General features: G+C 57.8%; 2 protein-coding genes across 2 annotated transcripts in view; both read left to right on the forward strand.

The window, feature by feature from the left end:
• The first annotated feature begins 3,801 nt into the window (after positions 1-3,801).
• C2CD4C (C2 calcium dependent domain containing 4C) lies at positions 3,802-5,064 on the forward strand. The gene has a single exon (XM_060146787.1). The coding sequence runs from the start codon at positions 3,802-3,804 to the stop codon at positions 5,062-5,064; it is 1,263 nt and encodes a 420-aa protein (XP_060002770.1).
• A 12,528-nt stretch (positions 5,065-17,592) lies between these two features.
• SPMAP2 (sperm microtubule associated protein 2) overlaps positions 17,593-26,674 on the forward strand; it is a 30,073-nt gene continuing 20,991 nt past the window's right edge. Inside the window, 1 exon segment of the mRNA XM_060146441.1 lies at positions 17,593-17,603. Within this exon segment, the coding sequence (XP_060002424.1) occupies positions 17,593-17,603 (11 nt within the window).

The following is a 26,674-nucleotide window of genomic DNA, read 5'->3' on the forward strand; positions in this document are numbered from 1 at the left end:
CCCCGGGCATGTGCTAAGAACTGCACAGACTTGGAATCCTGAACTTCTCCCCACTTTACAGATGAGGAAATAGAGGCTCTGAGGAATGAGGTCACTGCCAAGGCCACACCACTGGGAGGGGGCAGAGCCTGGATTCCAACCCCATCACCTCCCTATCCTGCTCCCTGAGTCGGGAAAGCCAGGGGTGCCCCATGGTGACGGGGGCTGGGAGCCTGGGCCCTGCCCAGCTAGCTCCTTTCCCATTCTACCTTCAGTTCTTCAGTCAACAAACGCTGCTTGCCCCAGCTTTGCCCTCAGGGAGACTTGGGGAGGGAGGCAGTAGAGACGGGGGTGCAAACTCCACCGTGCCGCCTTGGCCAGTAGCTTCCCTTCTCTGAACTGGGTGCCCTGTGGCTTGGGCCTCCCTTGTGCCTCAGCGTCCTGCTCTGTAAACTGGGGATGATGGCCCTCCCCCGACGCGGGCTACCCTGTGCCTTGTTGGGCCCGGGACCCTCCTGGAAGCTTGCAGACAGGCCTGCGCCCCCTTTTCCAGGGAAGGAGGCGGAGCTCAGAGGGGAGGCCACTGCTGGGAGCCAAATGGGCACCAGGGGGCCCCTCTGGACTGGAGCTCAGATCTCTTGCAAGCCACCTCCTGGTGCTTCCTCCCAGCCACCCTTAGGTCTGCCACCTCCCCCTCCCCATTCAGTGGGTCCCTCCACCCAGCATGAGGTGGAGGGGGCCCTCTCTCCAGCTTGAGCCTGCAGCCTCTTCCAAGAAGGCTGCTGCTGAGGGGGGGAGTCCTGGGGGTGCTGCCATGCCCGTCAGCCGAGGGCTCTGGGGACCCGGAGAGGTTCCTGTTTACAGAAAGGGACATGGAGCTGGGCTCGGAGCTGAGCTGACCAGCTGGAAGGGCCCCTCCCAGGGTGGGGCCCCTGGCCCCACAGGGCAGGCCTTCGGGACCTTCCCCAGGTGCCTTCCCGCACCCCCCTGCCGTGCCTCAGTTTCCCCAAATGTGATGGGGTGGGGATAGGAGTGGGGCTTCCGGCTGAGCCGGACCGTGGTGGGGTCAAGTCCTGGGGCTCCTCCCCCACTGAGTCCCCTCCTTCACTGGTAGCAGCATCCGTGGAACCCACACTTAACTCACACGTTTCTGGTCCCCGTACTAAGCGTTTTGCAAATAGTACCTCACCCTGTGGAATCTTCACTCTGACGCTGCAATTCAGGGGCAGGTGTTATGCCCCTGGACTGCTGAGAACACAGAGGCACAGAGAGATTTGGGCACTTGCCAGAAGTCACACAGCAGGAATAGTTGGCACCAGGATTTGAACCCAGATACAAGGCTCCGGACTAGCGTCCTGAGCTACTCAGCGCAGAGACCGGCACAGAATAAACTCACTGCCCTCCCCGCCCAACCCAGCTGGGAGGAAGAGCCCGCTCCCAGCGAGGCGAGGGTGTGTGGGGAGCGAAGCCCCAGTACCCAGGCCGGCCTGTCATCAGGACGCCTGAGCCGGTCACCTCGCCATCCTGGGCGGTGGCTCGAGGCCCCTGCGGGGAAGAGCATTGTTCTAGGGTCACCCTTCCTACTGTGGCACTCCGGGCCCAGCAGGGGTGACTGACATCAACCGAGTAATTGCTCGAGGGTATTTTTCATGAGAGCTGAAGTTAAGGTTTCGTGGGCTCTGTTGGGCTGTGATGCGGGGCAGGCAGGGCAGGCTTCCTGGAGGTGGCAGTGAAGTGATGCATTCATTGGTATCTGCCTCCTTTGTCAGACTGTGTGGCCACGCCAGTGTTGCCCCCAGAACAAAGGGGGGCTCAGTGTTTCCTGGGTGAGCAAAGTTGAGACAGGCCTCTTGAGGGAGCCTCACTTTCCCCATCTGGACAATGGGACGCTAAGCCCCACCTCACTCCAAGGTCAAGTGGAAGTGTTGGAGGGGCCTCTGTCCAGCTCCAGCTCAGTCTGCCCCCCCTGCCGTCCCCGCTTCTGCTGTTGAACCAACCGTCACTCCAGACCAGCCCCCATCCCAGCTCCAGCCACGACGATGCTCGGGGACATTTCTGGAAGAGAGGAGGCTCCTGGAATATGATAATTAAATAAGGTCTAGGCTTCCCCTGCTCTGCATCAGTCCTGGCAATACATTACCTTGCTGGACTTGGGACTGGTCACTCGGCCTTGGATTCCAGAAGAGGAAACTGAGGCTGGGAGGGAGGAAGGAGTGAGGACGAGGGGGGTTGGGGCCAGCAGATCACAAGGGTGGAGGGTGGAATCCCAAGACACGCTGTGGTCTCAGAGCTGCCAGGCCTGAGTCTCCTGGTCTTACCCTTGCCGGTTTAGCCATCTGTGAACTGAAGGGGGGGGACTCTCTCCTTTCTCCCCAATCACATTTGTCATGGGAGCCACCAAACCTACCGTTAGTATTTACCTGTGTATTTCTGTATTGGCGTCCTTCCGACCAGGACACATCACAAAGCCGGCAGCTGCATGCCAGCCACAGCCATGTTTCCAGCGTCCAGTAGGTGCTCGAGAAACATCTCTCCCATGGAGGAGCAGCGCCCTGGCCGGCTTCTCGGGTGTCTGCACTGAGCCGCGTCTCAGCGGCTAGCTCCTTGTTTCTGGAAAGAAACCTTCACCTTCCTCATGTGCAAACTGGAGACTGCCATAGGACGTTCCCGCCGGTTTTTGTGGAATGAGTTGGGGGGAGGGCGCTGAGAGCCTGGAACTGAGAAAGCGCTCAGTAATAAATTCAGCTGCCGTTATTATTATTGCTGTTCTTTTACTCGTCAGCGTAAGTCGGGAAGTGGCCCTCAGAGGAACTGAGGCAGGGGCCCGGGGTTTCGAGGGGCGTCAGCAAACCGCCACCACCTGCCTCCTTCCCCCCACCCCTTCAGTCCCCGAGTCCCCGCGAGGCTCCTCGGTTCTGCCCGCTGGGAGCTGCGCAGACCGCCCGCCCGGTCCCCGGGGCAAGCGAGGCGGGGGAGGAGGGCGGCCGTACTAGGAGGAATACGGCGGCGCGGCGGCCAGCTGGGCGGTTTCCCGCCGCCGCCGCCGCTGGTGAATGAGTCCGACTGCGCTGCCGCTGCCGCCCGACTGAGGCTGCGCCCGCGTCCCCGCGCCCCCAGCCTTTGCGCCGAGACCCCGGCGTGTCCGCGGACCAGCCAGCCTCGGCCACCGTCCCCGGGCAGGTGAGTTCGGGGCCCCGCCACGCTCCGCGGGGGCAGCTAGGACCCCACCCCCACCCCCAGCCGAGTCCCGCGGGGCGGGGTGGGGGAGAGGAGGGGAGGGGTCGGTTCGCCGCGCCGCCAGCCCGCAGACTCACCTCCTCTCCCTTCCCTCACCCCGGATGCCTGGACCCTCGGCCCGGGAGAAGCCACAGGTGGGTGGGAGCTTGGGGGAGGGGGCGGAGCTGGGACACCCCAGGGTCCACCGTACGCCCTGGGGTGTCCTCCCCCTGGACTGAGCGCAGACCCCTTTAGAAAGCGCTTTGAGATCCTCAGAACGGGGGTGGGGGCGAGAGTGGAGCCGCAGTCCCCTGGGAGCTTCCCGAGAGTCAGCGCCGCCCCCACCTCCCGGGCCGGGCTTCGGCACTTGGAAGTTAAGCGCGATTCCTCTGGGGAGGGGAGGGGAGGGGAGGGGAGGGGCGAGCCCACTCCGCCGCTGTCCTGGGCCTCAGCGCCTTCTGACCCCGCTGGACCCCTGCAGGGCTCCCCCCAACGGGTGCCGGGAGCCCCTCTTCCAGCCCCCGCGTGCAGGGGGGCCTGCAGCTCCCGACCCCCGCTTCTCTTCCCAGGCTCCGCAGATCCCTCCAGGCTCCTGCCTCCGACCCGATGAAGAAAACCAACATGTGGTTCTTGGAGCGGCTTCGTGGGTCAGGGGAGAATGGAGCTACGGGGGGCGAGGGTGGGGACAGGGCCGCCAAGGGGCCCCTGTACAGCAACGTGCTTACGCCCGACAAGATCCCGGACTTCTTCATCCCCCCGAAGCTGCCCGCCGGCCCCACGGAGCCGGAGGCTCAGGCTGAGCTGGGGCCCTCGACCTCGGAGCAGAACCTGGCCTCTGCCGCGCCCCGCCGCGGCCCCCGGAGCCCCCGGCTGCCTGCCAAGCTGGCCGCCGAGAGCAAGAGCCTGCTGAAGGCGGCCACCAGGCATGTGATCCAGATCGAGAGCGCAGAGGACTGGACCGCCGAGGAGGCCGCCACCAACGCCGACCCCCAGGCCCAGGGGGCCATGTCGCTGCCCTCGGTGCCCAAGGCCCAGACGTCCTATGGCTTCGCCACGCTGGCCGAGAGCCCCCACACACGGCGCAAGGAGTCTCTGTTCCATAGCGAGCACGGGGCTCTGGCCCAGGTGGGCTCCCCGGGCACCCGGCGCCGTCGGGGGGGCGTCAAGGCCAACGGGGGCGATGGGGCGCCCAGGGAGGCCGGCGGTGCCCTCATGAGCCCCGGCCGCTGCGTCAGTGGCGGGGAGAGCGACACGGGGTCCTCGGCCGAGTCCTCGCCGTTCGGGTCCCCCCTGCTCTCGCGCTCCGTGTCGCTGCTCAAAGGGTTCGCCCAGGACAGCCAGGCCAAGGTGAGCCAGCTGAAGCACTCGGTGGGCCGCCACGGCTCCCCGTCGGCCGACGACAGCACGCCGGACACCAGCCCTGGGGCCCGGCGCCGCCTGGCCCGCAGGGCCACCCCGGAGCCCGGCCCCGAGCCCGGCGCGGCGCCCCGCGCGGAGCACGCTGTGCGCATAGGCCCGCGGGGCAGCGTGCGGCTGCTGGCGGAGTATGAGGCGGCCCAGGCCCGCCTGCGCGTGCGCCTGCTGGCGGCCGAGGGCCTCTACGACCGGCTCTGCGACGCCCGCAGCATCAACTGCTGTGTGGGCCTGTGCTTGGTGCCCGGCAAGCTGCAGAAGCAGCGCAGCACCATCGTCAAGAACAGCCGCCACCCCGTCTTCAACGAGGACTTCTTCTTCGACGGCCTGGGGCCGGCCAGCGTGCGGAAGCTGGCGCTCAGGATCAAGGTGGTGAACAAGGGCAGCAGCCTCAAGCGGGACACCCTGCTCGGGGAGAAGGAGCTGCCCCTGACCTCTCTGCTTCCCTTCTTGTAAAGGCCCCCACGCCCCCTCCCGCCGGCAGAGGAGACCCCGCCCCCGGCAGGGGAGGTGGTTTCCACTCAGGCTGCCCGGCCCTGATGCTGCAGCCCATGTTGGGGGTGTCCTGGGTCATGCTGTTTTCCAGAGGAGCAGGGAGGGGGCTGCCGGGGAAAAGAAGGGGTCAGCTTGCAGGGCTGAGGGTCCCCCTGTGCCCCAAGTTCCATGCCCCTGCCTCGCCCCTTCCCGAGTTCTGGAACCTGGGCCAGGAGGCAGCTAAGGCCGATCACAGACCCAGAGGCCGCCGGTCCTGAGGCCCAGTCGTATCTTCTCCTCAGCTGCATGAGTGTCCTCCTGCCACCGGCCCGCCAGACCCTGCCCCCCGCCCCCCCAGAGATCAGGGCCAGGCCCAAGTTCTGCCCACGGTGCCCCTCGGGGCTGTGGGAGAATCCCCTCCTGGGGTGGGCTGGCTCTGGGCAGTCCTCGGTCCTCCCAGGCTCTGGAGGCGAGAGCCACGTCTGAGAGCCACTGCCTGGCAAAGACAGGCAGCCGTGGAGGAAGTCCCAGCAGATGAAAACGGGGGCAATTGCTCCCCTCCAGCCCCTCGAGCGAGACAGCCCTCCTGTCAGCTGTTTTCCTCCATCGCCTTCTCTACTCGGGACCCTGTGGCCCTGCTGGACGTTGGGAACTTCCCTCCCCTGGAGGGGTTGCTCAGAACGTGCCCAGAGAGCAGCGCCAGCCCGGGGGCCCCGTTCCTCCCTGGCCCCTGCCCCCTCCGGTGCATTACCTAGGAAGTGATGCCCAGTGACTGATGGCCTTGACGTTTACTCCACTCGTGTACATAGGTTTTGGTTAGGGTAGGTGGGATAAAGGGGAGGCTGGGGAGACCCTGGTTGTGGCTTTTCGTGCTGCTAAAACAGCTGCATGGGTTTAATTGTGTCAGTTTGTGGGTCCTTGAATGATTCCTGTGGAGGTTTCCTGCTCACCGAAACAGAAATGATACAGTTTGAAGCAGGGGCCAGGCAAGGCCAGCTCTGCCCCTTCACCTCTCCTGGGCTGCCTGCTGGGCGAGGATGGACCCGGCCAGTCTGTGGGGATCCTGGGGTGCCCCTCCCAGTCCAAACGTTGTCCCTCCTGGCTCTGGGTCTCCAGATCACCCTGGGGGAGGGATGAAGGAGCATGTTTCCCTCCAGCGCCCTGGGGGGCGGGGGGAGGAGCACGTGTTCCCTTCTGCACATGTGGTGAGACATACCTGTGCACCCTTGAGGCCAAGAACGAAAGCCCTTGGCACTAGGGTCCCTTGCTGTGCCCCCTCCGGCCTCTGTCCTGGGCCTGCTCCCTTAGGCCCTCTGCTCCGGGGGACCACCGGGCCAGGCCTGTGGGTGGAGGGGGCAGACAGCCCTGCATGGAGTGAGATGCTCGGACTTTCAGCCCCCTTCTCTGACCCTGACCGCTCACATCCCCGGCTTTCCTTCTGGGGGCCCCCATTTTATAGGCCCCTGCACTGTTTGACATCTGTGTTTGAAATCGACTGTGGGTACATCTTTAAGACAACCTCCCCCAAGTGTTTGTTTATAACTGCTGTTTTTAGTGCAATAAAGGTGTTCCAGGGATGCGGGGGCGGAGATCTGCTGGCTTTGCTGTTTAATAACAAGAGAGGAGTTTTGTCTTGAATTCCAGGGAGGGTGGCGGGAGCCTTCAGGATGAGCGAAGCCCTCCCCACCCAGCCTTTTAGAGCCTCTGGGCCTCTCCTGCTTGGGGTGGAGGCAAGGAAGCGAGACCGCAGCAGGGCAGGGACCCCCAGGCCCTGTTAGGAGGACATGAGACGTTCATCCCGCAGGTGTGCGTGAGAGCGCTGCTCTCGCCCCGCCAGGGCCGCGAGCATCCCACCTCATAGGTGTGGAGACCCCGCCTTTCAGTCACCCTCCCGAGGCAGCCTGGCCCAGAGCCGGGATGTGAATCCGCACCCTCACCGCAGCCACCGGGGAGAGCCATGCCAGGATCGGCCCCTTCCGCGCTCTGACCTTCTGGGGACAGAGACTGGACGTGCAGGGCCGTCGTCGACGGGGACCCCCTCAGATGCCCCTCGCTCCCGTCTGGTCTGCCGCAGCCCCTGCAGTCAGACAGGAGGGCAGCCCCCACCCTTGTCACACACCCTGGAGACCCCCTGCCAGGGGCAGTGGGTTGGGGGCGTGGGAGCCGGCTCTGGGCCATTCACATCTGTGCCTTCGCACAGCTTGTTCTCTCTGCTTGGAATGCCTCCTGCCCCTCAAGTTCCCTGCTCTCAGGCCCTAGCTGACATGGCACCTCATAGAGGAAGCCTTCCTGGCCCCCTCTGCTGTGTGTTCCCTGTCCCACCTCAGCTCACAGGCTGTCTGGGGTCGTATCTGTCTCCAGCCCCAGGGCCGGCAGGTTTATCTCCGTGAAAGGCCATCTCCAGCCCCAGCACTGCGCTGGGCCCCAGGGAGGCTCCTCAGTGTGTGAATCCATGGAAAGCCATGGCCTGACCCTGTCTCTGGGTTCCTGCAAGGTTGCTGGGGAACCGGGGAGCTGGCAGTGGAGGGCGAGGGTCCCAGCCCTCCCCCTTTGCTCCCCCTTGAGGAACTGCCCGCTCTTTCTAGCTTGGGTCCGACCTTGCCTTCCCCTGTCCCCTGGGAAGTGGCTTCCTTTCACTCAGGGACCCAGGCTGGGGGGCAGGCCTCCCATCACGGAAGCCTGGGGGTCAGGCAGTGCACAGGGACGGCAGGGCGTCTGTGCAGCCCGGGACTGCGCAGCCTTTGCGAGTGTGGGAGTTGCAGCTGGTGTGGGCTGTGTTTGCTCCATTTGACAGGTGGGGAAACTGAGCCCCAGGGTGTGGAATCAGACCAGCTGTTCCCTCACCAACCTTGTGCGGGTTGGGGTCCTGAGCAGCCCCCACCTGCTGACAGCCCGCCAGATGAGCTGCACCAACCAGGCCTGGTCGGGTTCCAGGATGTGTTGCCAGGGCAACCAGGCGCCTTCTTGCCTCTTCCCCACCAGCCACTCATGGATGGGCAACCGGTGTGTGCGCACGCGTGTGTGTGATGTATGTCTGCATGCACACATCCACGCGCCTCTGTGCACATGTGTAACTGTGCTGTAGGCCGTATGCACGTGTGTGTGAATGTTAGGGTAGCCACGTGAGTGTGAGAGTGCAGCCGTGCTTGCACCTTTGTGACAGTGTGGGCATAAACACGTGCGTGCGCGTGTGTGCTCACACACCTGTGTGGACTGTGCACGTTTCTGTGTTTGCACCCTGTGCATGTATGTAACCCTGTGTGCACACATGTTGCTGTGTAATGTGTGGCTGTGCGCGTGTACGTGTGTTTGTGCATGTGTGCTTGCACTGTGGCTGCCCTGTGCAGCCCCCAGAAGGATGCCCCCAAAGACATAAATGGACTCAGGGAGACCCCCTCCCTCCCCTCTCCATGCTGGTTCCCCTCTGGGAACCCCGTCTCCCACGTTCTCTCCCTCAACCTTGAGGTCTCAAAGCACTGCCTCTTCCCCAGGGCAGCCCCCACCCCAGTGAGGTCAGACACGCCTTTTATATTCCTTGTTAGTGTCATACTCGGCCTTGTAATATTGATGCTATCAGAATAGTCTGTTGTTGCACCCGGAACACCCCAGTGCTCAGCCCAGGGTACAAATGAAGGTGGTGTCAGCACTCTCTCCTTCCAGCCCGGCTGCCATCCAACATCTTCCTACTCTCAGTGGGGCCTGTGGTCAGCCAGGTCCACCACTAGCAGTAGGCACCTGATTTGGTGAAGATCGCAAAACCATGCCCCTTTCTCAGAGTGGGGCCAGCACAGGAGACAGCAGAGCAAAAGATGAGGAGTCAAATGCCTGGCAACATGGTGGGCACCTGGATCCAGCTATGCCTGCAGTCCATTTCACCATTTCAGTTCAGAGGGCCAATAAATTCCCTTCTTTGCTTAAGCCAGTTTGACTTTTGTTTTTCATTTGCAGCCAAAGATCATTGATACAGCATCTCCAGTCTGAGGAAGGAGGAACAGCACCGACCTGGGGTGCCCCAGTCTGACACGGGAAAGGGAAGCAGAGAAGGAAGGCAGCATGGGGAAGGCCTGGGATTTGTATATCCCACAGAGCTGGAGAAGGTGGCCCTGGAGTGAGGGGGTGAGCTTCCATCAGGGCATTCATCAAGAAAGGCTTTGCAGAAGGAGCAGAATCTGAAATAGGGAAGGAGCTCTGGGGCAGCAGAGACATTCCAGGGGCCTTGGGAATCCAGCCTGCAGTAGGCTTCCATCCCACCCCACCACAGCCCTGATGCACTGCCCACCCTAGTCTGCCCTCTGCCTTCACCTGCTGCTCTGAAACCTTCCATAGTTCCCAGGGCCCCACACCCTGGCATGGGAGGCCTGCTACGGGCGCCCTGCCCTGCAACCCATGCAGTTCCCCCGGCCTGGAGCGACCCCCTCACTGACACCCCATGTCTGGAGTCTGGGAATCTGAACCCTGACAAGCGAGGGGAGTGTTCCACGGCGGAATTCAAGCCCCCGATTTTTCACTCGCCCTGCGTTCTTGGGCAACTCACATGGCTTGTCTCGGTCTCAGGCTCCCCACGCGGTCGCTGTGATGGGTCCATGCGCGGCCGCAGGCGCAGGGCAGCGATGGTATTAATCTAATCACATCAGGATTTTAATTACAGGCCCCGTCAGATCCACTGAGGCCCGGGCTCCCCTGGCCTCCGAGTGCCGAGGGCCTCTCCCCCCCTCCCCCGCCCCCGTGTGGGATTCAATTAAGCCTTTGTTTTCTTCTCAGCTCCTCCGCGGGTGGGAGGGAGGGGCTGCCCGCAGCCGGCTCTGCTGACGCGAGGAGAAAAATGACTTCAATAAAAAGGAGCCGCGAGTGGGGAGCGGACCCGGGATGCGCACCCCTCCCCCGCGAAGCCGCCTGACCGAGGCCGGAGTCTCGGCTCCACTGCGAACAAGCTGGCCTGGCTCTGGGGCCTCAGTTTACCCGCGCCCCCCCCCCCCCCGTGCAATGGGGACGTTGCGCACTCCCTCCAGGGCACATAAGCTGCGCACATACCGTGCAGGGCCCGTTCACGAAGCCTGTACCGGGTGAGAGGGACGACCCCCTGGATCCTCAGCGAGACGCTGCCACTCCCACTCACACATGGGGAAACCGAGGCCGGGTGAGGCAGAGGGGCCTGCCCAAAGCCACCCAGCTCACAGGGGACAGGACGCAATTCGAAGCAGCGCCGGGTGCAGACCCCGAGCCCTCAACCCCGCCCAGGCTGCCTTCCCGGTACTGGAAGGCTCCTTCTCCCCGTGAGAGGCCCCCGGCCCGCCCGGACCACGCCGCCTGGGTTTGAATCCTGACAAGTCACCGTCTTCTCTGTGACCGCGGTTTCCCCTCCAGAACCCTGTCTCCTGCCCCTCGTGGTGGGGGCGGAGACGAGCGCAGACGCAGAACAGACACGGCGCCCAAACCTGGCGCAGGGGCGCCGCGGGCCCGGCCCAGGGCTGGGCGGTGAGGCTCTGCCTCATGCCCTCGGGCTGTAGAGGGTTTAGCCGTGCCCAGAGGGGTCTTCGAGGTGATCTGTGTCCCGCCTGACAGGACTGGCCATGCCAGGAAGACCAACCCTGCGTTTTAGGGTGGCCTTGCGTGACGGCATCAGTGGGCCTGGAGGTTGAGGTCAGCTGGTGCGCGATGCAGGCGTCACACCGGCACTGGCCCCCCGTGTGGGGCCCGTGGTGCCGGGAGGGGCATAAGTGGACGGTGGTGATGGCGAGACCCCCTCCCCACGCTCCTCCCTTGGTAACCTGTGCAGCCTCTCAGATGCTTTCAGTGAGGTCTGCGAATCCCTTCCAGAGAATGATCAAACCCCAGGGTGGTTTGGAGGACCCCCGAACTTTCAGTTGGTGTCAGAAGTGGAGACTGTGCCCTCTGACCTTCCAGCCTGGCTAACTCCCCACCGCCGCCCCAAGCCCTTCCTAGGAGCTCAGGGCCTGCGTTGCTATGGTGACGCAGGAAGCCCCCCTCCTCCAGCCACCTGACTTATGCTCAGCCACCCCTGCTTCTCAGCCAGAGGCGCCCAGCCCCCCACAGCCCACTCTGCCCCCCAACATTTCCTCAGCTCCCACAGCCAAGCCACAGAAACTCCTTCCTTGTTTCTTGAACTCGGGGAAGAGCGTCAGCACCCCCACATGCAAAAGCCGCCGCGAAGCTCAGCTCTGGGGGCTGGGCTGACAGCACCTTCGAGTCTTCAAGTGCGTGCCTGGCCTGCCTTCCAGTCTCCAGCCAGCATCCCCGACCTCTTCCTGACCCTCGGAATCCCCAAAATGGTTGTTTCACACGTGTTTTGGGGTCTGAGTCACCAGAACCCCTACCTGCTGCTTGGGGGAGGAGGTGCAGGACACAGAACCGATCCGAGGTCGGGAAGTTCTTAATCCCCCGGGCACATCGAGGAGGCTGGTAGTTGGAGAGGTGGACCCTGCAGGGAGGGTGGACTTTGTCTTGAGGACAGTGGGGAGCCTCGGGGAGCGAGGGGCTCTGGTTAATGTTTTAGATCCTGCAGCATCTGTGAGGAAGGGGCACTGTTGGGTGGCACGGAGACGGGGCTGGGGCTGCTGCTGATTCCAGAGGAGGTGGGAGGGCATTGGGACTGGGCTGGGCAGAGGTGGACAGGACACATTTGACAGAGACCAAGGATGCACAGCGTCCGGGATGTGCTGGCTTGGATGTGAGGGCTGTGTGGTGGGGGATCCGCGAGATCCTCTCTCTCTCTCTCTCTCTCTCTCTCTCTCTCTCTCTCTCTCTCTCTCTCTCTCTCTCTCGGCCCCATTCAGTCCTGCCTGCTAGCAAACCCAGCTCTGCCTTCTAAATGCCCAGAATCGACCCTGCAGAGAGGGGACCACTGCACGTGACAGCCGGGTGGACCTCAGCACTGAATGTCGCCCCGTGAAGGACACTCTGCGCAATTCCACAGGTAAGAAGTTCAAGAACAGTCAACGTGAGTCTTTGGAGAGAGAAGTCAGGCCACCTGGGGGTAGTGGCCAGGAGAGGTGAGGATGGCCTCTGGGGAGCTCTCACTGTCGGCATTTTCATCTGGGTGAGTTTATTTATAAATGTTCGTTAGGCTGGTAAGGGCCAAGTATCCAGAATGCATTTACAAAATTCCTACAACTCAACAACAGAAAGACACATGACTCAATTAAAATATGGGCGGGCTTCCCTGGTGGCGCAGTGGTTGAGAGTCCGCCTGCCGATGCGGGGGACGCGGGTTCGTGCCCCGGTCCGGGAAAATCCCACATGCCGCGGAGCGGCTGGGCCCGTGAGCCGTGGCCGCTGAGCCTGCGCGTCCGGAGCCTGTGCTCCGCAACGGGAAAAAAAAAAAAAAAAAGGCAAATGACCCAAACAGACACTTCTCCAAAGAGGATACACAAATGGCTAATACCCCATGAAAAGATGCTCAACATCATTAGTCATCAGGGAAATGAAAATCAAAACCACAGCAATACCACTTCACACCCAAAAGATGGCTGTGATGAGGAAAACGGAAGATAAGCAGGGTTGGAGAGGATGTAGAGAAATTAGAACCTTCCAGCTGCCTAGGGAATGTGAGGTTGTGCAGCTGCTACGGAAAACAGACTGGCATTTCCTCAAAAAGATACACAGAAAATTACCATACGACCCGCAATTCCATGCCTAGGTATACTCAGAAGAATTGAAAACTGCTCCTCAAACCAAAACTTGTGCCTTAATGTTCATAACAGCATTATTCACAGCAGCCAAAAGGTGGAAACAGCCCAAATGTCCATCAACAGATGATGGATAGACACAATATGTCCCTCTACACACGGGAACATCACTCAGCCAGGAAAAGGACAGAAGCCCTGACACTCGCTACAGCGTGGATGGACCCCGAGAACACGACGCTCAGTGAGAGAAGCCAGACACAGAAGGACACACAGGGTGTGACTCCATGGATGGGAAACGTCCAGAACGGGCCGATCCACAGACACAGAGAGTGGATTCGTGGTGGTCAGGGGCTGGGGAGGGGGAGGGGGAGTGATTGCTAATGAGGACGGGGCTTCTTTTCAGGGAGATGGAATGTTCTGGAGTTAGAGGTGATGGTTGCACGTTGTGTCTGTACTAAATGACACCGAATTGTTCACGTTTGAATGATTTTTTGTGACTTCAATTTTTAAAAAAGTTCACTGAACTTGATGTGCTTACATTTACTGCATATAAGCTATATTTCATTAGAAAGGACATGAAAAAAGCATTTCACAGAAACTGCCCATTTCTTGCCCCCTCTTCGGCCCCTGCACAGGTCAGGTCCCACTATCCACGCCCACCGTGGCACCGTCATAACCCCCATACCTCCCCACCCTAACCCCAACCGTTGCTCCCACATCCACCCCATCAGCCCTTTCCATTATCCTCCCCCATCCCCCCCCATTCTCCCACCGTCCCCTCCCATCCTCCTTCTCCACCATCCCTCCCCAGCCCCCGCCAGCCCTCGCCACCCCTCCCGGACCTCCGCCGTCCCCTCCGCCCAGTCTCCCGGCGCCACCCACGGCCTGTTCTCCCCGAAGCCGCCAGAGGGCGCCTGTGAGCAGCGAGCCCGCGTCCCTGCTCTGCCCGCCGCCCTGGGGTGTCCCACGTCTCTCCGGGTGAGAGCCGAGCTCTCCGCGCCCCCGGGTCCTGCACCACCCGACCCACCCCGTCCTCTCCTGCCCTCACCTCCTCCCTCTCCCCGTCGCTCATTCCGTTCCAACCGCCACGGGCGTCCCCGCGGTCCCTCCCACCTGCCGGGCACAGGGCTGTCCCAGGGCCCCCTCCCAACCCCCCGCAATCCCCCGGCCAGGTGCGCCCTCGCCCCGGGTCTCCACAGGGCCCTCACCGCAGAAAGGCCTTCCATGGCCATCCATCGAAGATGTACGCCCCCATCTTCCGCCCCTCTTTATTTTCTCCCTACACCCCCAGGAGGGCCAGGCTGTCCCCCTGACATCTGTCCAGGCCTGTTGGGCACAGGTGCCCAACAATTATCTGCTGAATCACGACCCGGCGAGTGACCACCCAGATGCCACGGTGTTGCACTTTTTGGAGAAGTCAGCGAGCAGGGGGCGGGGCCAGGCCTCCTCCCACCTTCGGAGACCGCAGCAGACCCCGCCCCCCACCTGTGTGGCTGACTGGGATGCGCTATTTTTTACTGCCTGATCTGCTGCCTCGAGTGCTTTAATTGCACAATAATAAGGGCGGGCCATGGGCGAGGAAACCTAAAATTACACCGGCACGCGCAGCCCATCTGTGGGGGCCGCCCGGCCCTCGTGGTCCTTCACGCGTCCGCCCTTGACGCCGCCGCCGCCGCCGCCGCCGCCGCCGCCGGGGAAGCCTTCCCAGACCCTTGATCCAGGAGCCTGTCGCTGGGCGGGCTCCCTGTGGGCGGGGGCAGGCGCTGTTCCAGGCGGGGACAAACCGCAGGGTGGCAGCCTGGCCCTCCGGGGGCGCTAGGGAGAAAATAAAGAAGTAGGGGGAGAAGAGGGACCTGTTAGATGGATGGCCAGGGAAAGCCTTTCTGCGGTGAGGGCCCTGTGGAGACACACGGGGCGAAGGCGCACCTGGCGGGGGCGTTGGGGGGGGGCTCTGGGACAGCCCTGTGCCCGGCACAGCGGGGAGGGACCGCGGAGAGGCCTGGGCTGCTTGGAGCGGAGGGAGCTAGGGGGAGGGGCCGGAGGTGGGGGCAGAAGGGTGGGTCAGGCCGTGCAGGGGGCCGGCGGCCCTGTGGAGCCACAGCCCCAGGGCAGGGGTTCTCCTCCGGCCTCCCGCTGCCCCCTCACTCCACTCCGATGGCCTCCGCACGCCAGCATCCCCGCCCTCCGCTGGGCCTTTACCTGGCTGTGCCCCGGCCAGGCACCGCCCCTCCCCACCACAAAACCGCCCCCTCAGCTCCGTCAGATTTGTTCAAGCATCCCTTCCTGGTGGGGCTTCCTGATACCGCCTTACTGAACCAGCCCCCCATGCCACCTCACACCCCTGCTGGCTTTCTCCCCTCCTAGCACTTTGTACATACAGGTATGCACAGAGTAGGTGCCCAATGTATGCTGAAGGTGTATATGGATGAATATCTGACATCCAGGCCCGTGGCCAGCTCTTCCTGGAAGTGTCTGGATACAGATCCAGTGCCCCCAAGGGGGTGAGGGACCCCCGGCACCGCCTTCCTGCCCGAGATGCCCTCTGGGCTCATCTCTTGGGCTGCCTTGCCAGATGACCACACACTGGGGGCTCAAATAACAGAAACTCACTCTCACATTCTGGAGGTCACATGTCCAAGATCAAGGTGTCAGCCGGGCTGGTTCCTTCCTGGCGCTCTGGGTTCTGTTCCAGGCTCTCTCCCAGATTCTGGTGGTGCTGGCATTCTTGGGGTTCCGTGGCTTGTGGACACATCATCCCAATCCCAGCTCTGTCCTCCACGACCTTCTCCTCTGGGTGTCTGTGTCCACATTTCCATCTTTTTTTTTTTTTTTTCTGGCCACGTCTCTCAGCTTGTAGGAGCTCAGTTCCCTGACCAGGGATTGAACCCAGGCCCCCTGTATTGGGAGCGCGGAGTCTTAGCTACTGGACCACCAGAGAAGTCCCCATCAAACTCCCTATTTTTTAAATATTCTTTTTCATATTCTTTTCTATTATGGCTTATCACAGGATATTGAATATAATTCCCTGTGCTATACGGGAGGACCTTGTTTATCCACCCTATATATAATAGTTTGCATCTGCTAATCCCAAACTCCCAATCCTTCTCTCTCCCACATTCCCTCCCCGTTGGTAACCACACATCCGTTCTCTATGTCTCTGAGTCTACTTCTGTTTCGTAGATAAGTTCATTTGTGTCATATTTTAAATTCCACATATAAGTGATATCATATGGTATTTGTCTTTCTCTTTCTGACTTACTTCACTTAGTATGATAATCTCTAGGTCCATCCATGTTGCTGCAAATGGCATTATTTCGTTCCTTTTCACGACTGAGTAATATTCCATTGTGTATATATACCACATCTTCTTTATCCATTCCTCTGTCGATGGACATTTAAGCTGTTTCCAGGGTTTGGCTATTGTAAATAGTGCTGATATGAACACTGGGCTGCATGGATCTATTTGAAATTTGGTTTTCTCTGGATGTATGCCCAGGAGTGGGATTACAGGATCATATAGTAACTCTATTTTTAGTTTTTTAAGGAACCTCCACACTGTTCTCCACAGTGGCTGCACCAACTTACATTCCCACCAACAGTGTGGGAGGGTTCCCTTTTCTTCACACCCTCTCCAGCATTTGTTATTTGTAGACTTTTTTTTTTGAAAGGCAGACTGCCACAGGCAGTGCTTCATTTGCATGTGTCTGGAGTCTTGGAAACTTGACTACCCTACATTCTCCTACAAATGGACCTTGAGAGCTTGTTTGGAGGTTCTAGCAGGGGAGCGCAGCTACTTGTATACCCTTGACCGAAGAACTGTCCTCCTCTATCAGGGAAGGTCATCCTCTTCCACCGGGCTCACAGCTTCCGGAGGGACACATGTGGAGTGGAAGGGGATACCCGCCTAGCTGGCCACATTGGCCTCACATCCTTTGTAGACTTTTTAATGATGGCCATTCTGACCGGTGTGAGGTGGTACCTCATTGTGGTTTTGATTTGCAGTTCTCTAATAATTAGCCATATGGCGCATCTTTTCATGTGCCTGTTGGCCACCTGTATGTCTTCTTTAGAGAAATGTCTGTTTAGGTCTTCTGCCCATTTTTCAATTGGGTTTTTAGGTTTTTTGTTATTGAGTTGTATGAGCTGTTTGTACATTTTCGAAATTAAGCCTTTGTCTGTCGCATCATTGGCAAATATTTACTCCCAGTCCATAGGTTGTCTTTTCGTCTTGTTTATGGTTAAACTCCCTGTTTTCAAATTAGATCCCATTCACAGGAGCTGGGAGTTGGGACTTGAACCTGTCAGTCTGGGTGACACAATTCAACCACAACCCTTCTTGTCCTTGGCTGCCGGTTAACTCGGATTCTGAGCCCACTTAGACCTGCAGAGTCAAGTCTCTGGGGGTCCAGATGCTGCATTTTGGATACTGTTTTCATAACATTTAATTTTGATATAATTTCAAACTTACAGAAAATTTCAAGATTAGTGCCAGAAACTCCTATAGACTCTGCCCAGATTCACCAGTTGGTTCCATTTTGCCCCATTTGATTTGTCACATTCTGTGTCTGTAACTATCTGTACCTGTGTCTACATCTATTATCTGTATACATATATAGATATTTATACGCATTTTTCTGAACCACTTACGACTACGTTAGAAGTGTGATGCCCCTTCACCCATAAACACATCACTGTATATTTTCTAAAACCCAGGATTCTCTTTTATAACCCGGTGCAGTTCTCAAGATGGGGAAATTTCACATCGATACAATACTCATATCCAGCCCACTGTCCGTAGTCAAATGTCGCCAGCTGCTCCAATGATGCCCCACGGGGGAGGGTCTTGGTACCCGAGCAGGTTGCCATGGCAGCCAGGTCAGCAGGTGACAGCTCAGAGGAGCCTGGGCTAGACCTCCTAGGGAGCCAGCCTTGGGGGAGAGGGAAAGGGGAGAGCACCCCCTTCCCCAAGCTTGGAGATGGTACTGGCCCTGGGATCAGAGTTTATAGAGCCTTGGGGACCACACAGAGCGAGGTTCCTCTTGGTCCTCTCAGATCACTGGGCGGTGTCAGGACTTGAATATGTCTTTTTGGGGAGACACAATTCAGTAGGACAAGGAGAGCCTACATTCCTAGGGGCATGGGCTTTAGAGGTTAGGCATTGCTGGGCAAGGCGGTGGGCATCTCCCTGGCCCTGCAGGTCCCCCGCTATTGCCCCGTGCACACGATGTCTCCCCCTCGTGCCAGCCCCTCATGCTCCCGGGGCAGACACTGCCTGCCAGACTCTTGCTTCCTTGTGGAGGAGCCTGGCTACTGTTTGCTGCCCACTCCCCACCCTGCCTGGGTGCTGGCATGAATCCTCATGGCGCCCCACCCCTTTGCTGGGGATTGGCTTGTGTGTGGATGTGTGACCCCCTTCTGGCCAATGAGATGTGAGGGAGGTGAGGGGGGCAGCTTGTGGAGTCACCACATTCCTCAGTTTGTGACCCCCCCCCCCCAGCGACATGGACTGATCCCTCCTGCTGCCCTCTCTCCGGTTCTCTCTCTTCTGCCTCTTTCTTCCACTTAGAAGGGCCCTTTTGATGGCTCTGGGCCCACGAAGACAATCCAGGATAACCTCCCCGCTTCAAAGCCAGCTGATTAGAAGCTTAATTCCATCTGCAACCTTGATTCCCCCTTGTCGGGCAACATGACATAGTCACAGGCTCTGGGGACGTGGACGTGGACATTTGTGGGGGGTGTTATTCTGCTGACCACAGAAAGTTTCCTTGCTCCGAAGAGGGAGGCCCGGGAAAATGGTCCCTTTCTGCCTGTGGCCACTGCAGCTTCATGATGAGATGTCTGGAGCAGCTGCAGCCCTGGTGCCATCTGAGCCAAGGGAACCACAGAGCAGCAGAGCCGGGAGGCTATGAGGAGGGAGTCCTGCTGGGAGGAGTCCAGGAGCCTCTTTTTGGAGGAGAGAACAGGTTGCCACATTGCTCAAGCCCATCTAGGTGTGTGTCTCAAAAAGACTACATTTCCCAGCTGCCCTTGCAGCCAGGTGTGGCCATGTGACTAAGTTCCACCAATGAGATATGAGTGGAGGGTGGGGAGGGGAGTAGGAAAGAGGGAAGAGTTGGGGGGCTGTTCTAGGGGGTCCTGGGGGCTGTCACTCGGGTGTGGCCTGTTGTGAAAGTTCGTCAAGCTGCACACTTAGGAGAGATGCTCTTCAACACTAAAAAGTAGAAAAAGTACCAAGAGGGAGGGGCACAGCCTCATCTCGAGCTGGGCATGGACTGCGCAAACCCACATGTCTGTGGGAAGAAACGATCTACTATTTTAATAAGCCCGCACCTTCTGGGTCGTGCCTGCACCCGTGAAACCAAACTCCAAACGTTGTCTGCTGAGGCCTGGCTTTCTCCCTGCCGATGCCAGCACCCTTTCCAGGTGCTCAGGAAGCATGCCTCTCACCCTGTCACCAGCTGCTGTGCGAGGGATCTGTGGGCCCTGGCTTGAGCTCTCTGCCTAGACCCTCAGCCAGACCTCCTTTCTGGGGTCTTCCACTGTGGGAGAAAAATAGACTGTCCTCATCAGGGCCAGAGAAGCCAAGGCCAAGAGCAGTATCCTTTTCAGGAAGGACGACGCTTCTTAAATATGAGTGGAGGACGTTTGCTATTTGAGGCAAGAGCAGATGGCAAGCATCCCAACCTCCTGTCCTGCCACATGGACATACCACACCGGGCCTCACCTACACGTCAGCCATTCTCTCCCGGGGGTGGTCCTGCCCCCAGGGGAGGCTGGGCCGTGTCTGGGGACATCTGTGGTCGTCACGACTCGGGGGGTGGGTGCTCCTGGCATCGAGGCGGTGGGGGCCAGGGAGGCTGTTCACCACCCACAGAGCCCAGGATGGTCCCACGGAGGATGATCCCATGTCCACAGCACTGAGGGGAGACGCTATTATGTGTGAATAAAACACGCAGCGGATGGGGAGGCCCCACGCCACATTCTTGGGCTCTTCTCAGATGCCGGTCACCGTCTGGGCCACCCTCAGACCCCCCAGCCTCGCCGGGTCCCCCTGTCCTCTTCACTGCCTGAGTGCGGGTAGGTGGGCCGGGCTGCCTTTCCCAGGACCCCCAGGATGGACTGTTGCCTAGCTTATGGACCTTCCAACTCAGGAGGAACTAATTTAGTCTTAGTGGAGGGGGGCGTGCAGGGAGCTTTGCTGGTCTTATGATTTTCCCTCCCTGCGTCTCCATAGGAACTGGAGCGCTCTTTGAAATCCAGAGACAGAGGGTTTGGGACCCTGAAGCCTCGTTTCTGCTTCCTCTGGCTCATCCTTTGCCCGAGATGATGGACACTGCACGGCCGAACCACCCAGAGGTGGGAAGGGCAGCGGGTCCCTTGGCTTCTGTCACAAAACTGCACGAGGCAAACAGCCTCCGTCCCTGGGGCGTTGCCTTCAGAACCGGCACCCATGACTCAGCTTCACCTGGGCTGGGCCGGGCTGGGCTGGGCCCGGGCCACATGCCTGGGCCTGGCCGGGTGCCTGTCTTGCCGTGGTCCTCGTGGTCCTCGTCTCACCCTCCAGCAGCCTCACCAGACACGTTTCCACGGCGATGGCAAAGGAAACACACCAGGCAGGGCTGTCCCTTCCGCCTCATTCTGTTTGTCAGAGCTCGTCCTGGGCTGGAGAATTGTATTCTGCTTTAGAGAAAGACCCCAAAGTCATGTGACAGAGGGCATGGGGACAGGGAAGGGTGAAGAACTGGGGCCTTTGTGCCGTCCATCTCCCGCGGTCATAAAGTTTTGTAAAAGATGCCACGGTGGTAGATTTAATTATTACAGCAAAATGCAATCTTGCCACATGCAAAAGGGTTGAGGGTTTTAATGCAGCTCAGATTTTCCTTCAGCTTCTCCCTCTCCCTTTCTCCTTGCTTTAGACGGCGTCACCGTGCGGCTCCAGCTCCCACCAGGTGGCCCCTGCTCCAGCCCTTTCAGCACCACTCCCGGTGGTCGTGCTTCTGGATGAGGCTAATCTCTGAGCTGTCTGCTCACCCCATTTCACTTCTCAGATCTATGGGAACGGCTTCTCCCTTGCATCCTCCTGAGGGAAGCAACACTGCCCACACCCCGGCTTTAGCCCAGTGAGACCCGAGTCAGACCTATAAGAGAATGAATGTGTCTGGTTTGAAACCACTACATTCAGGGAGGTTTTTTTTACAGCAGCCGCAGGAGGCTTATACAATGCCACCAAGTGCCAGGCTCTGTGGGGACGCCGGGCCCCAGTGGGGACCCATCACTCCCCTCACGCTGCTCAAATCTCCAAACCCAGCAAGGGAACTGCTGCCGGGAGGCCCACGTCTGGGGAGAGATGTCGCCACTGATCAGGAGGAATGTCTGGAGAGGGGAACACACAGCCTTTGACTTATGAATCCCTGTCACCATTTTGGCCATATTCACCTGTACTCTTATGGCCTGACGTATTTCTTCAAATCAAAACATCGACCCGGGCTTCCCTGGTGGCGCAGTGATTGGGAGTCCACCTGCCGATGCGGGGGACACGGGTTCGTGCCCCGGTCTGGGAGGATCCCACATGCTGCAGAGCGGCTGGGCCCGTGAGCCGTGGCCGCTGAGCCTGCGCGTCCGGAGCCTGTGCTCCGCAACGGGAGAGACCATAACAGTGAGAGGCCCGTGTACTGCAAAAAAACAAAAAAAAAAAAAAAAAAAAAAGAAAACATCGACCCATTTCTTTTAACTGAATACATGTGAGCAAAAAGAGGTGTATTGTCTCTGTAAATGGAAAACCAATACAGCTTGCCATAAAGAAAGGAAAACATTAAAAAAAGAAAGAAAGAAAGAAAAAGAAAAGAAAGAAGGTGTAAAAACTAGTGGATGAAATTTGATGAGGGAAAACAGAGGGTTTGCCTGGTATCGAAGTAGCTCCCTCAAGATGACTTATTAATTTCAAGGGGAATAGCTTTACTTGACTGTGGAGAAGCCCGGAGTGATGCCCTGAGTCAGAGGATGGAGGTCACGTCACCAGCAACGGGACACCTGTGCTCTGGACACCACCCTCCCAGGAGGGCACAGCACCACAGCTGCAGGATTCCTGCCAACACATACAGCCTCTCACTGATCACGAGACAATAGGAAAGAAGCCCAGGATGAAGGATGGCCTATAAAATAACTGACCAGAACTCCTCAAAATCATTCAGGTCATGAAAGACAGAGTGAAGCGTTGTTAGATTAGAGGAGACAAAGGAGACAAACACCCTGCTGCACTGGGACTGGCTCCCGGGCCAGGAGAAAAGAAGCTGTAAAGGACATTACTGGGACAACCTGTGAAATCTGAACAAGAATTCTTGATTAGATAAGGTATTGTATTGTATCAGTGCTACTTTTTTCTGATTTTGACAATCATGCTGAGGTGACAGAAGGGAATATCCTGTTCTTAGAAACACACTGGGGTATTTAGTGGTAAAGGGGTGTGCTGCCTCCAGCTTGCCCTCAAACGTGCAGGAGAGAGTGCAGTCAGAAGATGAAGCTAGCTGCAAAATGTCACAGCTGGCAGGTCTGCATGAAGGTCCCTGGGAATTCTCAGGAAACTCTTGCAAATTTCTAGGAAGTTTGCAATTATTTCAAGACAACTACAGAACAACCAGAAACGAGGTGTGCAAACAAACACCAACGAGAACAAAATGAGGTTATTAAATTCTAGCTTTCACGACCTGTCCCGGGCTTGGGCCTGCTCTCCCTTGGTTAAAAGGGATGAACAAAACTGTGGGAGGTTAAACTTTTGCTGAGACTTTCTTCTTGAGGTTCCCAGAAGGACTGTAGAAGGGAGAGGGGAGTAACGTCTCATCCCCTTATTTGATGTTATTTATCGTGGGACTGTATCCAACTTAATGGCACTGTGAAGACACCAATCTATGTGTCCTTGCTTTGGGAAACATTCTTGTAGAAGGTGGGAGCCACGGAAGGCTGCTGAGTGAGGGAAGAGTTGTGGCTGATCTCCAGGGAGAACAATTTAGGCTCAGGAAGGCCGCGTGCATCCTTGATCTTTGGTCAAGGGCATTTCCCATCACCACTGAAGTTTGCAAATGCAGCCCCACCTGGAGGCACCACCGCAGGCAGCTTAGCACTGTATGCTGTGGGTACGAGTCCTGTGCAATCTTGGGCAACGACTGCCTCTTTGAGCCTGTTTCCTCCTGGGTGAAAGCGAAACGGGGATGATGATGAAAAAGTCCACCTCGCAGGAGGGACTGTGTGTGTTTTCGGGGGGCGCGGGGGCGGGGGTGCTGGCGGGGCTTTAAGGAGATGCTGCGCGAAGACCTTGGTCCAATATTAACGCCCCGGCGGAGGGACCAACATGCCCTTGAGAGCAGCGGCATCTTGTGTCCGCCACTGGTACTGCAGCCTCTTCCCTGTGCCCGCGGAGCTCTGTTCCAGGTGCCGGGAGTCCAGGCACCTTCCCGCTGCAGCAGAGCCCGTATTCTAATGGGCTAACAAGACAACAGATATGTTAAAAATGCAATACGTGAGGTCGTGATAAAAGCTATGCAACAGGGCTTCCCTGATGGCGCAGTGGTTGAGAGTCCGCCTGCCGATGCAGGCGACACGGGTTCGTGCCCCGGTCCGGGAGGATCCCACGTGCCGCGGAGCGGCTGGGCCCGTGAGCCATGGCCGCTGAGCCTGCGCGTCCGGAGCCTGTGCTCCACAACGGGAGAGGCCACAGTGTGAGATGCCCGTGTACCGCAAAAACAAAATAAAACAAAAAGCTATGCAACAGCAACAAAATTCCCGTAGGTTTAGGTAGGAAAACAAGGAAGCTCTACTTCCGATGGGTGGGTGGTCAGGGAAGGCTTCCTGGAGGAGGTGAAATTTAAGGTGCCTCTTGGAGAACTCATTCACATGAAAGTCAAGGGAAGGGTAAGTGCACAGGTTGGCGTAATAGGGAAGAAACCTTGTATTCTATTACAAGCTAGTCCCTACGGGGATGTTGCCTATCAGCTTAAATTAAACACAATGGCCCATCTCTGGGAACCCTGCCTCCCAGGTAATAAGCATGAAACTAAAACACCTCTGTTCAGCTCCCAGGAAACCTCCCGACCAGGCCCACCTGAGAACGCTGCAGGAGGAAGACATTAACACCTGCCCTCCGGAGGCTGACGGGAACCAGGAAGTGCTTGGCTTTAGTCCCGCCCCTTTCAGTATGGAAGAAGCGTGCGCGCTCTCTCAGGGAAGATGGTTCTTTGGGACGCAAGTCCACTGTCTTCTCCAGATCAAGTCGCTATTCCTTGTCCCAACGACTCGATTTATTAGCTTGTCGTGTGGGGAGCAGTAGAAGCTTGGACTCGGCAACGGGGCAGCAAGGAGGCAGCTCCCCTGAAGGGTGATGGAGTAGGGCCAGGGCAGTGGACGGCGGGGACCCTGCAGACCCACCTGGGCCACTTGGACAAACTCACTCAGGACTCAGGAAGGGATGGAGAAGGTGGGTTTCAGTGACGCGTTGTCGCGTAGCAGACAGCCCCAAGTTAGCGACCTAAAACCGCCGTTTGTTACTTGCCGGGAGTCTGCATCCTGGGCTGGTCCCAGTGGGACAGCTGTCTGGTCCACGCAGTGTCTGTTGGGGCTGGAGTCCCCTCACTGTCGGGGTCTAGCCGGGCACCGACCCAGACTTTGGTGTGGCTGCTTGGGCTTCCTTCCAGCGTGGGGGACGCAGAGTGGTCAGCCTACCTCCCTGGTGACCCCTGCAGTGGGCAGAAGCAGAAGCCGCAGGCCCGGGACCTCACGCCTGCCCCATTCTGCTGGCCAGAGCGTCCCCACCCAGATTCAAGGGGGGTTTGACTCCACTGCTCCACGGGGGAGCTGCCAGATGGCACTGCCGGCTCTGGAGACAAGCCGCCCGCCACACTGAGAGAGAGCCTGAGTGTCGGGCAGCATCCCTGGGTTCCGGCCCATATTCTGCCTCTGGACGCCCAGTTTCCTTAGTTTGAAATGAATGGATGTATTTCGTGCTTCGCAAAATCAGTGGTGACTTTCTCTGTGGGCCCTGCTGAATTTGGGGTTGTTTAAAAAGAAATTGGGTGGAGGTAAATTGTGAGACAGGTGAGTGGTGACCCAGCTGTTCATGTCTCTCCTCCTTGCCCTTTTCTCATGTGACCCTCTCTTTCTCTTTATTGAGAGAGATTTCAAGCAACTGCTGCTTTTCAAAATTTTATTTTATTGAAGTATAGTTGATTTACAATGTTGTGTTAGTTTCTGCTGTGCAGCAAAGTGACTCAGTTATACAGATATATTCTTTTTCATATTCTTCTCCATTATGGCTTATCAAAAGATATTGAACATGGTTCCCTGTGCTATACAGTAGGACCTTGTTGTTTATCCAGCCTAGATATAATAGTTTACATCTGCTAATCCCAAACTACCAATTCATCCCTCCCCCACCCCCTCCCCCTTGGCAACCGCAAGTCTGTTCTCTATGCCTGTGAGTCTGTTTCTGTTTCGTAGACAAGTTCCTTTGTGGATATGTGACCGTCTCTTATTCCATCCACTCATTCATACTGTAAAGAACACCCACGAATAAGAACGTCATCAGTAACTTCCCCATCTACAATCCCCACAGGCAACGCTGTCCTGACTCCTTTACACGGTCGCTGTTCTCTCCCTCTTAAGAGCCCATCATGTGCACATGCGCGTACGTGGACGTGCTCTTTCCCCTCAGCTTTGCTCCTGAGCTGTGTCTGTGCTGCTCTGTGGCCATGGCTCATTCATGGTCCCTGCTGTACAGGATCCCGCTTCTCAGGCCACCAGTCTCCCATCCGCTCGCCTGTGAGCGGGGTCCTGGGCTGTTTTCCACTCTTTCCCACTACGAACGGGGCTGGTCTGAGCAGCCTTGCTCGGGTCTCCTGATGGATGTGCTGGGATCAATCCAGGAGTGAAATTGCTGGGCGTTAGGGCAGACCAGTGTTCAACCTGATGAGATGATGCCAAATTGGTTTCCAAAGCTGGACCAAATCACTCATTGATCCACATCCTCTCCAACATTTGAATGGTTGGCCTTTAACATTTCTGCCAGTTGAATGGATGTGAAATGTGACCTTACTAGTCTCTGTCTTCAGTTCCCTGACACCAGGCACCTGCTCCTTTTTAATAATTAATTAATTAATTAATTTTTGGCTGTGTTGGGTCTTCGTTGCTGCGCATGGGCTTTCTCTAGCTGTGGCGAGTAGGGGCTACTCTTCGTTGCAGCGTGCGGGCTTCTCATTGCGGTGGCTTCTCTTGTTGTGGAGCACGGGCTCTAGGCGTGCGGGCTTCAGTGGTTGTGGCTCGTGGGCTCTAGAGCGCAGGCTCAGTAGTTGTGGCTCACGGGCTTAGTTGCTCCGCAGCATGTGGGATCTTCCCGGGCCAGGGCTTGAACCCGTGTCCCCTGCATTGGCAGGTGGACCCCCAACCATTGCGCCACCAGGGAAGTCCCTGTTGTATTTTTTCGATTTCACCTACAAGTGTTATCATATGGTATTTGTCTTTCTTTGTCTGACTTACTTCACTTAGCATAATACCCTCCACGTCCATCCACGTTGTTGAAAATGGCAAGATTTCATTCTTTTTAAATGACTGGGTAGTATTTCGTAGTATATATGTACCACATCTTCTTTATCCATTCGTATGTTGATGGACGCTTAGGTTGCCTCCATGTCTTGGCTATTGTAAATAGTGCTGCTATGAACATTGGGGTGCATGTATCTTGTTTTTTTCTCTTTTTCAACATTATATTGTGCACAATTTCAAACACATACAAAAGTAAAAGGAAACCATATTGCGTTGTAAACAGCAATCTTGTTTCCTCTGTACTTGTAGCCTTCTCTTACCCATGTATCCTCCACTGCTTTTGAAGCACATTCTAGGCTTTCTCTTGACGAGATCTTTCATTGGATCCAGTGATAACTTAAAGAAACCGTTATTCATTG

The sequence above is a fragment of the Lagenorhynchus albirostris genome, chromosome 3, assembly GCF_949774975.1.
Source record: "Lagenorhynchus albirostris chromosome 3, mLagAlb1.1, whole genome shotgun sequence".
Classification (NCBI taxonomy): domain Eukaryota; kingdom Metazoa; phylum Chordata; class Mammalia; order Artiodactyla; family Delphinidae; genus Lagenorhynchus; species Lagenorhynchus albirostris.

Excerpts from the sequence above, each read along its gene's own strand:
- C2CD4C (XM_060146787.1), top strand. The coding sequence starts at position 3,802 with ATGAAGAAAACCAACATGTGGTTCTTGGAGCGGCTTCGTGGGTCAGGG.